At 50.6% G+C, this 14,014-nt stretch overlaps 1 protein-coding gene across 5 annotated transcripts in view; it reads left to right on the top strand.

Moving 5' to 3' along the window:
* LOC100520582 (beta-galactosidase-1-like protein 2) overlaps nt 3,525-14,014 on the top strand; it is a 39,072-nt gene continuing 28,582 nt past the window's right edge. For all 5 annotated transcript variants that reach the window (XM_005667524.3, XM_003130089.4, XM_021063182.1 and 2 more), the window contains exons 1-2: nt 3,525-3,679; nt 13,622-13,819. In XM_005667524.3, the coding sequence (XP_005667581.1) occupies nt 3,597-3,679; nt 13,622-13,819 (281 nt within the window). In that variant the 5' untranslated portion in view covers nt 3,525-3,596. The remainder of the gene's footprint in view (nt 3,680-13,621; nt 13,820-14,014) is intronic.

Genomic DNA, 14,014 nt, shown 5'->3' on the forward strand with positions numbered 1-14,014 from the left:
CAGCCTGTCTCAGGAGGGGATCTTCATCTCTCCACTGATATATGCCAAGCAGATCTGGACTCTCAGCCTTCCAAAGGCTGAGCTGAAAAGTGGTTTAGGGGGCCTTCTTGCTCTAACTTCAGCACTGGCAAGAAGGCCCCCAAACCACTTTTAGTCCCACTTCAGTCCCCCTTCTAGTCCAACTGATTCACCTTTGGGGTGAAAGGCCTTGATTGCCCATCTGAACTTAGTTCTGCATTCTGCTTTCTTTTTCTTTTTCCAAGGACAAGGATTTTTCTATTTTCTTTTTGTCTAGGATTGAAATTGCCCTCATTTAAGTCCCAAGAAATACCCCCCCGGCACCCCCTGTTCTTAGTTTCTTTACTCAAGACCCTTTGGTAACTTGACATCATAACTGGGCTTCTCAGGTGACCCTCAGCAAAGATGCTGGAGGGGGTGGGTGGGGAGGGCTGGCCTGAGGAGTCTGCCTGCAAGGAGGAGGCAAGGGGCCCACAGGACTGCTTGGTCACAGAAGCCACACTTTGCATCTTGTCATCCTGACTTTAATGGAGATGTTTTCAAGTATTTTCCTAAAATTCACATACACTAAGGTGTTAGCACAGAGCTCTCGAAAATGAGATATGTTAATGAGTGACTAATCTAAAACATATTTGTTTCCTTCAAAAATGAGTAAAAGACACTGTGGTTAGTTTGACATGACTAAACCATTTTTCTTGGGTGTCTCTAGGGAGCAGCTTTTCCTCTCCCAGTCTCCTCATTCACATCTGTTTTGCACCAGCCATATGGATATGGGAATTCTCAGGGAGGGGTGTGTTAAAGTTCTGACTCTGGGATGGTGGACTGAAGATATCTATGAGAAGGACTTCATTTTTTTTAAGAAAACTTTTTTTTTTTTTGGTCTTTTTGGGGCTACACCTGCGGCATATGGAAGTTCCCAGGCTGAGGGTCGAATTGGAGCTGCGGCTGCCAGTCTACACCACAGACAGCCACAGCAATGCAGAATCTGAGCCATGTCTGAGAACTACACCACAGCTCATGGCAACACCAGATCCTTAACCCACGGAGCAAGGCGAGGGATCAAACCCACAACTCCCAAGAAAACATTTTTAATATTTTCTATAGCAGAACCCCTGACACCAGAAAGGCAGCCTGTGTGGATGACAATCGGCCTGCATCAGGGTTCATGACAGCCCCACACACCTGGCCAGACCACTCCCTTTACAGCCCCATCAGCCAGGTCACTGAACTGTGGCTTCTGTTACCAGCGACTTGAGCATTCATGGTCAACTCTGGGCCAAGATGATCAAGTATTTGGAAAGGAGTATCTTGAAGAATGATCTTGCTAATATTTTATTTTATTTTTATTTTTTATTTTTGTCTTTTTACCTTTTCTAGGGCTGCTCCTGTGGCATATCGAGGTTCCCAGGCTAGGGGTCGAATCGGAGCTGTAGTCACCGGCCTACACCAGAGCCACAGCAATGCGGGATCCGAGCCATGTCTGTGACCTACACCACAGTTCACAGCAATGCCAGATCCTTGACCCACTGAACAAGGCCAGGGATTGAACCTGCAACCTCATGGTTCCTAGTCGGATTCGTTGACACTGCACCACGAGAGAACGCCTGAACTTTGAAAAAAACCAAAGTCTTGATTCCTCAGCAAAAAAAAACCCTCTGGATTAGTGCTGTAGCGCTCTCCTGGTATCATTCAGTCCAGATAAAGTAAAACTGATCTTATACCTGGAATAGGGTATGTCTACAGGTCTGCACATCCCTGCAGGTTAAGGGATACTTTTTTTTTTGTTTCTTTTTAGCACTGAGTTATTTACATTTTTCTCCCCCATATAAAAACAAAGGACATAGGGCTGGGCTAAGGATTTCTAAGTTTTTATAGCCCGTTAATGTGTTTTTACAAATACCTGAAAGAAAAGCAGGTGCTGGTACTGCTTAGATAATTTGGGAATGACTTGGTACTGCTTAGGGCTCAGCAATACCACTGGACTGAGTGGAGACGGAGCTGCATGTCTGGCATAGGCCCCCCCGGGTACAAAGGGACCAACATTGGACAACTTCTCCATGTCTCATTGGCTACTTTTTATCCCAATTATATCAAAATATTGTCATCACAGTCCTAACAACTATTGCGCAGTTTTAGGTCCTAACGTGTGGATGAAGCACTGGACATGCCCTGCTTTCTGAAGCTCAGGGCGTTGCTGGCCCTGCCTTCAGCCCTGAGCTGAGCTCGGCCTACCAGCCAGGGCATCTCCCTCTTGCTTGTCACTTTGGTTTTGCCTCCCCTTGGTTTAACTTTTGCCATTTGACTAAATATTTACCTAATATTGGAAAAGGATTCTTAACGCTAAGCTCTGCATGTCTTTTTCCAGAAGTGAAATCTCATTCTGTTCCTATAGGCTTTCCAAGTCCAAAGCCATGTACAAGGGCTGGAAATCGTTTTAAAACATGCAGTGGGGAATATTTTCTAGAACCTCTGTTGCTGTGAAAAAACCAGCAGCCTCCCTAGAAAATGTTTCAGATTTCATTTCAGTAAAATCTGAATTTTGTTCTTGGGTTTATGATTGCTAGAAAGCATAAACATTGCCCAAATAATCTGTGCCAGATTAAGAATGTTGTTTTTGTTTTTTGTCTTTTTAGGACTGCAACCCAGGTCATATGGATGTTCCTAGGCTAGGGGTCAAATTAGAGCTGTAGTCGCTGGCACACACCACAGTGACAGCAACGCGGGATCCAAGCCGAGTCTACAAACTGAACCACAGCTCACGGCCACACACTGGATCCTTAACCCACTGATCCAGGCCAGGGATGGAATTCGCATCCTCGTGGATACTAGTCTGGTTTGTTACCGCTGAGCCACGACAGTCACTCACAAGAACGTGATTTATCCTTTCCTAAAGTGTGAGGTTTTATCTGGATTTTTTTAAAGTTAAAAACTGAAAGTGGTGGAAGTCAGGATGGGAATAAGACTTGTGGAACCAAAGGAAGAAAATATTTTGGTGTTCCCCCCTCACATTATGCGTCTAAAGGAAATTCTACAGTGAGCCACACATTATGCGTCTAAAGGAAATTCTACAGTGTTCTGGCTTTTCACGTGATAAGTCACTACTTCAAAAACTTTTCAGTTGAATTGTTTTAAAGGATTGTGTTGGCTTGGCAGGCCCCTTTAATATCTGCTCGCTAATGCAGCGCGCTGGGGATGACTGCTCGAGTGTGCCAGGGCTGCGCAAGGTACCCAGTAAGTCTGCACCTGTTCCCACACCGCAAGCCTGAAAAGCGCCTCCGCGGACTGAGAGCTTCTGAGTACCGACGAGGAAGGCGGGGACACTGGGTGGTGGGAGCCGGGGTGTGGGGCGGGGGGGAAGGCGGGCCGCCGCCCGCCACTCTGCGGCGAAGCCCTGCCCCGCTGCGTTCGGCCCCACAGCGCGGGGGTGGGGCCGTGGGCCGCAGCCAATGAGCGCGGGGCCAGGAGGACGGGCGGCGGCTCGTTGCCCCGGCGACCAACGTGCGGCCCCGCCCCCGCACCGAGCCTCACAGCCAAGCGCTGGCTAAAGCTAGAGAAGGTCCCGGCGCCTGGAACACACCATGCCCAAGTGGAACGTCCGACGTCCCGGCCGCTTGCTAGGACTGCTGCTGCTGGTGATCTTGAGCTTCCTGGTGCTCCGCAGGTGAGCAGACTCCTCGCCCTGCACACCAACGTTCTCACCTCCCCTCGCAAGGGGGTGCCAGCCCGGGGAGCGCGCGCACCGCTGTCCTTTGAGCCCGAGTCCTCAGGAGAACGGCCCTCAGCGCTCGTCTGATCTAGAGCGCCCTCTGCGACCCCAGCTCCCTTGGTGACGCCAGGCGCTTCACTCCCGGTCCCCAGGCGTCTGTGCCCAGGGCTCCCCATCCTTCTCCTCAGGAGGTCTGCAGAACTGGCCTTCAGACCTCTTCGTCTTCGACGTTCCCAGCTCTGTGCGCCTCTAGTCCTCTTGGGGAGCTGCAGGTCCCCTGCTCTTCTCTTCTCCCAGGTCCCCACATTTCCTGCCAAGCCTGCTGCGAGGTTTTTCTCTTCGTCAGGGGCCAGTGCTCCAGGGCTCTTACCTAGGTCCATTTGGCCTGCCCAGCGTGGTTACAAGGTCACTGTTGCGTGGGTCCTCCAAGATCCTCACCCCCTCCGGTGCGTTTAGTGATAGAATAATTTACTCACAGCTTGTGGGGGTGCCTGAACCTCAAATTTTCCTACACTGACTGTTTATAGGATGCTACAGCCCTGACCATATTTTTCAGGTAGATGCCTGGCACTTTCCATATTCAAAACCTCCAGTGTTGCCGGGAAGGCAGGCCAGCAGTGTCAAGTGCTTTGGCAAGGAAGTTAGCTTGAAGCTGAAAGCTGGGCCAGTGGACCTGCGGCAGGCAGGCCACCCTCAGCTTTAGCTCTTGCTTCTTTTCTGTCCTTCTATTTGTTTCTTGGGACTTCCTCTGAGAGATGGGAACATTTACACCTTTGCAAGACTTAGGCATCATCTTTGATTCAGAGGTAGTGAGGGTGTCACAGCATTGTTTGGGAGGAGGAAATGGTGCTCTCTCACTTTGGGGCTCAGAAAACTTGAGGCGTTTTGTTTTCCCCACTTGTTCCTAAGACTTTTCCACCCTATGATCTCACCCCTTCCTCTTTGAAGGTTGGTCCTGGCTCTTGTAGGTGCAAGGCTGATGCAAACCCCAGAGGGATTCCTCAGAGCAGAAACAGCAGAAGCCTCTGCTTACCTCAGGGTTTCTGGGAGCCCACACCCCAGGGAGAAAGGCCAGAGGCGTGGGAGGAGCTAGTGCTTTGTTGTTGGAGGTCAGGGGTGGAGCAGCCCACGCAGGGGACCCAGACACGTCACTGTGAGGAGTGGCTCTCAGGGACTTGAGATGGGCTGGGTAGCTCACCCTGATAGTCCACAGGAAGATGTGCAGGAAGGGGGCCGGGTGCTTGTTGTCTGGAGGGACAGAAGGTGAAGAAGCCTGGGCTCTCAGTGAGTGGATGTGCCCCCACCTGGTGGAATGGGGCAGTGGGCATCAGTTGGGGGGTTGTGGAGCTGCCCAGGAAGGGTAGCTGAGAATGAATGGCCATGACTCTGGCCCTGGAAGTGGTTTGGAATCATAGAAAGATATGGCCTTTCCTACTCTGCTGTCTTTCTCAACAGATAAGACAAAGGCCAGAGATGCTCTGGTCTAGTTCAGGGCCACTACTGAGGGTCCTCTGAAATCCCTGTCTTCTGGGCATCTTTTGGACTGTATCCCCCTCATGGATGCCTTCTGCCCAATTCCTTCTGTCCAGCATGAGCTGCACACCGAGGCCTATGTCCGGGAGCCAGAGCAGACATCCTCTTTGTTCTCCACAAGCACAAGAATGCCTGCCTGGCATTACCAGGGCATGGGTCCCACTTAGGACTTTCCCCCTCAATATCAGTGCATCACACTGAGCAGTGATCCAGGAGCTCTGCATCTCATACTCAAAACATTAGCTGGCAGAGTCAGTAGGGAAGAGAGCTGCCAGGTAGGCAGCCTGCATCCTCTCTCCCGCCTCCTTGGATAGGGTCCTCTCATTGCTGCTCCTGCCCTGCTTTGTCTGGATCCCAAACCCCAGCCCCTCCATAGGAAGGAGAGGAGAAGGGCCTCTCAGACGCCTCAGTGAAGGTAGGTCACTTAGCCAAGAAATCAGGTCTCTTTCTTTGGTCCAAGTCATGGGCAGCCCCATCTTCCAAAAGCATGCACACAAGTTATGCCTCTTTCTGGGCTTCTGTAAGGTCACTGATTTTATAAGTAGCACCACCTGTTCTGGGTGCTACTCTCCTTAGGGCCTGAATCATAGTCTCAGAAATGCTCAGCTCGTTGAACGCTGCCCATCTCATGTTCTGGAACACCCTCTGACTTGAGTGGGGAAGCAGGGAGGGCAGGTGGAGAGAGTGGACACTCAGGTTCTCCCAGGCCACATGAGCTGACCACTGAAGGGGACACAAGTGTCTCAGTGAGAGCACGGCCAGCAGGGGTATTAGAGGGCCTTGGCCCTGCAAGTATCAGGAAGTCAGCCAAAGAGTCTTCTCCCCCTTGGGTCAGGGAAGGAGCTGGTTAAGTAAAAGCAGCTCCTCTTCAATGGCGTGACTCCGAGTTCCATTCTGTCTCTTCAAATGCTCTTCTGATGAAGACTCAGGAGTCGCTGGGGCTTAGGGAAATCTTTCCAGAATGAGTGGTGCCTGCAGAAGACCCTAGAACAGGATTCTTAGAGGCTTGAGGTGACAAGACAGGGGTCTGCTTTTGGAGACTCTGGGTTGACCCTGCTCCCCGCCCCCCCCCCGAAGGATGGTTGGCAGAGCTGTTCCTTTCAAGAACACTTTGTGCTGGAGTTCCTGTTGTGGCTCAGTGGAAATGAAGCTGACTAGGATCCATGAGGATGTGGGTTTGATCCCTGGCCTCACTCGGTGGGTTGGGGATCCGGCATTGCTCTGAGTGGCAGTGTAGGTCACAGATGTGGCCTAGTTCCTGTGTTGCTGTGGCTGTGGTGTAGGCCAGCAGCTGTAGCTCTGATTCGACCCCTAGCCTGGGAACTTACATATGTTGTGGGCGCAGCCCTAAAAAGCAAAAAAAAAAGGAACACTTTGTGCTGTTCCTGCAAAGGTTTTTCATGAATAGGTAATTCACAAAGAGGATGAAATAGTGGAATAAGGGGAAAGGGAAAACACGATCCCAGCTGGTGGCTGGGCACCTCTCCCCCACAGAGGCATGCTGATAAAGCTTTCTCCAGGGGTGTCCCACACACATACAGCAACAGCTGTGTGCCTTTAATTGATTGTCTATTAGGCACCAGAGTTATTTAAATTGTCCCCTTCTGATGGGCATTGATTGCTGCAAACCCAGTTGCAGTAAATGTCTGCTGGAGATATTTCTGTATGTAGAGTTGCTGACCTTACCATATACTCATTTTAAATCTCTTTTTTTTTCTTTTGTCTTTTTTTTTTTTTTTTTCAGGGATGCACCTGCAGCATATGGAAGTTCCCAGGCTAGGGGTCGAATCAGAACTGTAGTCGTTGGCCTACGCCACACCCACAGCAACACCAGATCCGAGCCATGTCTGCAACCTACACCACAGCTCATGGCAATGCTGGATCCTTAACCCACTGAGTGAGGCCAGGGACTGAACCTGTGTCTTCATGGATGCTAGTCAGATTTGTTTCCTCTTAGCCATGACAGGAACTCACTTTAAATCTTGATTGACATTTACAACAAGTCAGTAAAAACAGGTTAAAATAAGTTGTAAACAGCACATTCTGTGTCTGCTGGATCAGTCTGCATGCTGTAGTCTGACGGGGAAATTCTGTGTAATCTGTGTCTAAGTTCTTTTTGTCTTATCACACAGCACTTATCTGTCTGGGTAGGTAAGTCCCACATGATGGGTTTTCAAGACCATTTATTTACGATGTCCCCTGTTTAATGAAATCTGAACTTTCGTTCCGATTCCACAAACATCTCCAGGATCAGAGTCTAATCAGGCGAGCACTTGTTATCTAAAAGAGCTATCCTCTCTTTTGGGGCTGAGATAAAGCACTTTTTCTGTTTATGATGCTGTCAATGGAAATTTCCCCACAGTGAGAGCACACATCACATGACCTCTTTGTTGTTGCCATGTTTTTGTATTGCATGATGGGGTCTCTAGGTTTTTGCTAGTAAATGCTTACTCACATATAGACTCCTGCACCTATTAGAGGATGGACATAGCCCTGCCGGGCCTACTGGAGCCTGCCAGCCTGGCCTATTCCTGGGCTCCCTGCAGCCTTTCCGGCGGGGGCGAGGTGCCACAGAGCTCTGGGATGCTGAAGAAGGGCCTGGCCTCTATGCAGGGTGAGCAACTCACTCTGGGACAGAAGACCCAAGCCCTTTGGACATCTTTATCACCTTGCCCAGCAAAGGAGGAGCCAGAGGCTTGGACCTGGGGCCCAGGAGCACATCCAGGAAGCTGGGCTGGTGTTCCATTTCCCGGGAGGCCGAAATTCTTGGGGCTTGAGTGTTGATCCAGGAGGCACTCTTCTGGGGCAGGGGCTGGCAAGTGGGCAGGTCCCTCCTTGGGCCCTCAAGCTCCCCAGCTGATGGAGAAATGCACAGGGCTGAAGGCTGGCAAGACCTGGACATCTCTAGGTGGGCAGTTCAGGGGTCTGGGGTGGCCATGGACACTGGCCCTCATGGGAACCCATAGGCACAATAGAATGCTGATAATAATGAAGAGAATTTCGTATCTTAGACCCAAGGGAGGCAGTTTCTATGTGTGTGGTGTCTTCAGGGCAGTTTGACGTGACCATCTAAGTGATGGTCTTTGGCATAGCCACTTAGATGCACAGAGAGGTGAGTGTTTTCTTGGTCAGCATCTTCAGTACGTGCCCTGGACCAAGCTTCAGTGGACCCTCTGCTTAGGGTGGTCTGAGTGGGCTCACAGTGCACCAGCAAACTGGCTTTGCACATCATCGTCTCGCTTTAGCAGGTGCGTGTTATGTGTAAAGCCAAACACCTGACCACCGGGACCAGTGAGGACTCAGGTTCTGGGGATTGAAGGACTGTTTCTGCAGGTTCCTACCTCACGAACCAGCTTGTCCACACCCTTGGTCAGCCTGAAATTGTGTGAGCATTTCCTGGTTGCTGCTGGAGGCCACACACTCCAGGAGTTGACGGTGTTGCCTCTGCCATGTCTGTCCAGATGGTTGTGTGTGTGCGTGCGCGCGCGCGCAAGCGTGTGTGTTTACAACAGAAGATGAGGAGGTGGCTGGGACCTACGTGAGGCCTGCCAGCCCTGCCTGACCCCAGTTGTGATCTGAGTGGTCCCTTTTCCCTCCCAGCTGTACCAGAAGTCCCTCCCTGACAGCTGAGAATCACTCCCTGGGCTCATCTCATGGGAGGAAGAATGTGAGCTTGTCACCTGTGCATCTGTCTGATTCTACCTGGTGAATGTGTCCATTTGGCACATCTGTCCATGAGCAGTGACATGCGCCCTATACCCCTGACCTCAGGGTCCGCTTAGCGATGGTGTGAAACACGAACGGCTCTTTTCTCTCCCATCCTCACCTGGGCCCCCCACCCCCTGCCCCTGCCAGTGATACCCCTCCCCATGGGGAGCCAGGAGCCCAGTCTCCGCTTTGCATTTTCCTGACAACCTGCTGCTGTGTTCATGGAAGGGAAGGCAGAGGCCCCTCGGGGATCCTGACATGTTGCCTTCTTCCAGGAGCCCCTCTGTAGGCTGCATCAGGTGGGAGCCAAGGCCAGCTGTCCAGGTCATTCTAGGACCAAAGGGCTGTCATCTTACAATGAAGCAAAAGACACAAAGGCTGCACGAATTCAGAAGAAAGTGTAAACATGAGCTCCAGCTAGAAGGAAGGCAGGTACCCCTAGTCTCAGCGAAAAAGCATCATCAGGAATGACCTGCTCACAGGACACAGGAAAAGCAGCAGAAACTAGGGGTTCCCTGGGGATTAGTGGGCTCCCTGCTGTCCAGCCTCTGTCAAAAGGCAAGTCCTCCACCTGATCCAGCTGCAAAGTGCCTGGTTCCTTTATTTTATTGTGACTAGTTAACCCTTAAGGAAGCTGGAAGTTGGTATTAATATTGTGAGCACCAGTACTAATGATCATTATTTGTATTAATAACCATTTATGTTGTTTATGAAATGCTAACATGTATCCCCCCGGCTTTCTCACAGTCAATTCCCTGAAAAACCCACCATTTATCATTCTAATTTTCTCAGTGAATTCTTCCCTTTTGTTAATGTATTAAAAACCTGTCTAGTTAACTGCCAGAAAACCCTCAGAAACAGTTGAGTTGTCCAGAATCTGGAATTTGATAACAGCTCTAGCTTTTGTTGCTGTGTTAATTTCATTCCTCTTAATAAGCACTGAGAGGAATTTTTTTTGTTTGTTTTTTGGTTTTTTTTTTTTTTTTTTTGCTTTTTAGGCCCACACCCACAGCATATGGAGGTTTCCAGGCTAGGGGTCCAGTCGGAGCTACAGCTGCCAGCCTACACCACAGCCATAGCAACATCAGATCTGAGCCACGTCTGCAACCTACACCATAGCTCATGGCAATGCCAGATCCTTAACCCACCGAGTGAGGCCAGGCATTGAACCTCCAACCGCATGGTTCCTAGTCAGATTTGTTTCCAATGAGCCACGACAGGAACTCTGGAAATTTTATTTTTAATCTAGAAAATCATAGGATATAAAGACACCAGCAAAGAAAAGCCCCAATCCATCCAGGAGAGGATATATATATGTACATGAAAGGAGAAGATGCAGGTTACTGTTCTCAGACTTTACCCCAAGGGTCTGGTTAAAATGCAAACTGATGCAGTAGGTCTCAGGTCAGGCCTGAGTGCCTGCATTTCTAGTGAGCTCCAGGTGCAGAGACCCTTCAGGTGCAAGCCACATCCGTAGACAGGCTTCTAGGGACTAGGCATCTATGCAGGGACAGAGTATGAAGCATGTGTTACCAGCATGGACTGTGTTGGAAGGAGGAGTCACAGAGAGCCACCTCTAAGCCCACCTGCACCTGTGTGCTTGCCAGGTGGGGGGAGGGAGGCTCTCACAGCTTTGGGGGAGACGTGGTTGTAAACAAGAGTTGAATCAATGGCATGAGCTTGGTGAGTGAGAACTTGTTCTTTTGAAGTTCTGGCCAGTGATTCAGATGGCTTCCTAATGGAGTGATGGTTGAATTGTATTCTCCTGTCTCTGGAGGTAGTGAGGTTGTGTGTGTGCTTTTCACCACTGGGACGTCTGTGTGCCCCTGTTTTTAAGAAAAGAATCTGTCCATACAGTTCTTCCCATTCTAGCCTGGGGTGAGCTGGGGGCAGTCAGGCAAGGCTGAAGGGTACAGAAACCCTTGGACACACAAGACATGAAGGCAGAGTGTGTTCCTTTGGGAAGATACTATCAAAAGCCAGGAAACCACACTGGTGTGTGTGGGCTGTGGGCACTTCAGGAGCTTGTACAAAGGAAGGCGCAGGTGGGGAGAGCCAGGGCAGGGACTGCGGGGCAGCCAAGTATCAGCCATGGGCCCCATGGCCTCCCTTTGGCATCCAGGGCAGAGGCCTGGGTAGTTTATGTCTTCACTTTGCAGACCCTGTAGTCTGTTACAGCAACTTCACCGAGCCCCAAAGCAGCACAGATAATAAATACATAGGCAAACAGTGGGTTATCAATAAAACTATAGACATTGAAATGTCAAGTTCATGTAATTGTTTTACATCCCCAGATACCATTCTTTTGATTCTTTCAACCCCTTAAAAATGTGAGAACCATTCTTAGCTTGCAGGCTGCACACAGACAGGAGGTAAGGTGGGCTTGGCCACGCTGAGTTTGCAGACCCCTGGCTAAGGGCTGGGTTAGTCTGACAGCATTCCAAGGGACAGAGCTTTCAGTGTGACATTTAAAAAATGGGAATAAGAGGGCTTGGTACAAAGTCTAGCACATTAAATACGACTAGATGCTGAGTTAAGAGGGAAAGAATGGAAAGATTGGGATTATTTCAAATTAGGAACATAAAAGGCCCACTGAAGCTATTTTAATTGCAAAGCACATGAAAATAAATTTATTTCAGAATTTCCACCATGACTCAGTGGATTAAGAACCCAACAGAGTGTCTGTGAGGATGCGGGTTCAATCCCTGGCCTTGCTCAGTGGGTTAAGGATCCAATGTTGCCATAAGCTGCATAGGTCACAGACATGGCTTGGATCCAGTGTTGCCATGGGTGTGGTGTAGGCCGGCGTGGCTTGGATCCAGTGTTGCCATGGGTGTGGTGTAGGCCGGCAGCTGCAGCTCTGATTTGACCCCTAGCCTGGGAACTTCCTTATGCCGCAGCTGTGGCTGTAAAAAGAAAAGAAAATTATTTCAAGTAGTGAGAAGATTTTTTTTTTTTTTAGCTTGTAAGAAACATCTTTTCTTTTCTTTTTCTTTTTTTCTTTTTTTAGTCTTTTTTCTTTTCTAGGGCTGCACCTGTGGCATATGGAGGTTCCCAGGCTAGGGGTCTATTTGCAGCTGTAACCACTGGCCTCCACCAGAGCCACAGCAATGCAGGATCCGAGCCGTGTTGCAACCTACACCATAGCTCACGGCAATGCCGGATCCTCAACTCACTGAGAGAGGCCAGGGATCAAACCTGCAACCCATTGTTCCTTGTTGGATTCGTTAACCCCTGATCCATGACGGGAACTCCAAGAAACATCCTTTGTAACAAGTATGATTAGGCCCTTGATGACACGCCTCACAGAATGGGTGTTAACTGGAGACCTCCGTGTTGGAGGTCATGCAGCTTTGAGTAGCTTGTGAGAAGCATCTATCACAGGCCTTTTGCCACAAGGCTCTTTTACAGCATTTCTCTCATGTCTGCCCCTCCCACAGACCCCATGAGCAGTCAGGACAGGTGATGGCCCCATGGTACAGAGGGAGATTATGCCCACAGCGCCAGTGTCCCTAACACAGGGGACAGTGCTCTGAGGGAAGGGCCAGGGTTCATGTCCAGACTCTCCTTTTGCAGATACTGCTTTTATTTTCACTTCCCCGTGTAGGTGGTCCTTTGAGAGAACTGTGTTCTGCGATGTTAGTTAAGTCACTTGGGACATGGAACTTTGTAGAGAAAGAAACCAGTGATGGGTTGCCAGGTTATCCACAGATGACTGTTTCCGTGATGGTGCCGAAGAACTGGAGTCTCCAGCTGCAGTGAGGGTGTTGGGTCCTGGGGCTGAGAAGGAGAAGGAGTAGGCAGGAATGATCACCTTTGTCACGACCTGCTCTAGACAAATTCCCGAGTGGCCAGTGATGTCTCTGGCACCCTCTGTCCTCTTGGAGTCCTGCTGCCCTATCTCTGGCTACCAGGACCCCAAGCTTGCCCCATCCCCCTGTAAAATTCACCCCAGGCCAGTGGATCTCAATCTTGCCCTTAGGGTGTTTTCTAGAACTAGTACCTGTCCCACCTCCAGAGGGAGGTTGTTGGTCCAAGGTGGGGACTGGACTTCAGTTAATTTTTAAGTTTCCAGGATTCACATATGCTGCCAGCTTTGAGAACCATCGTGGCCACGCCCAGAGCCCCTTCCTCTAGTGCGGATGCATCTGGCTGGGTGTCAGGGAGACCTGAATTTGGTCAATGGGCAAGTGTTCTTTCTAACAGGGTACCTCTTTCCAGGTTTCTGACCCTCCAGCCTGGCAGCTGTGACCATGAGGTGGCTAGGAGGTACTGTGCCTATTAGTTGCTGCTTCCATGTTTAGTCAGATGGCCTCACTCTGCTGGCCATCATAGGGACCCTCGTCTGCTTCTGAGTCCCCCCAGATACCCCTGGTCCTGGCACCCAGTGGCTTTCTGCCACTGCTCAGCCCCTAGAACCCCCTTTCCATGCCATGTGCGCCCCAACCTCCATCCTCTGAGCACAGCCTCCATGTTGAAGGCCACGCTTGTTGAGTTCCTGGCTGGCCGCAGGGCTGGAGCTGAGTGGTGCGTAGTCTGGCTGCTCTGGGAGGGATGCCCAGGACCAGAGGAGGAGGCAGAGAAGCCCATCTCTGTGGTGCCTGCTCATGCCTGGGATGGGCTGAGGATGGCATCGAGGCTCCTGTGCTCCCACAGGTTGAACTGGAGCAGCCTGGCCCCCTCATGGCTGAGACACCGGCAGTTGGGGCTGCAGGCCAAGGACCAGAACTTCATGCTGGAGGACTCGGCTTTCTGGATCTTCGGGGGCTCTGTCCATTACTTCCGAGTGCCCAGGGCATATTGGAGGGACCGGCTGCTGAAGATGAAGGCCTGCGGTCTGAACACCCTGACCACGTGAGTGCGGCCCGCCCAGTCACTACACCTTGTCACCAAGTAGGCTCCCCGGCCTGGGTCCTGGCCTTCTTTGTTACATCAGGAGAGTGAGCTCCTGACACAATGCAGAAGGGGGTTGCCAGACCCAAGCCCCGAGGAGCAGCCAGAAGAGCATTTGGGGCTGAGCTTTGTAAGCGGAGTGTAGGAGGAGTGACT

Source organism: Sus scrofa, chromosome 9 (genome assembly GCF_000003025.6).
Source record: "Sus scrofa isolate TJ Tabasco breed Duroc chromosome 9, Sscrofa11.1, whole genome shotgun sequence".
Classification (NCBI taxonomy): domain Eukaryota; kingdom Metazoa; phylum Chordata; class Mammalia; order Artiodactyla; family Suidae; genus Sus; species Sus scrofa.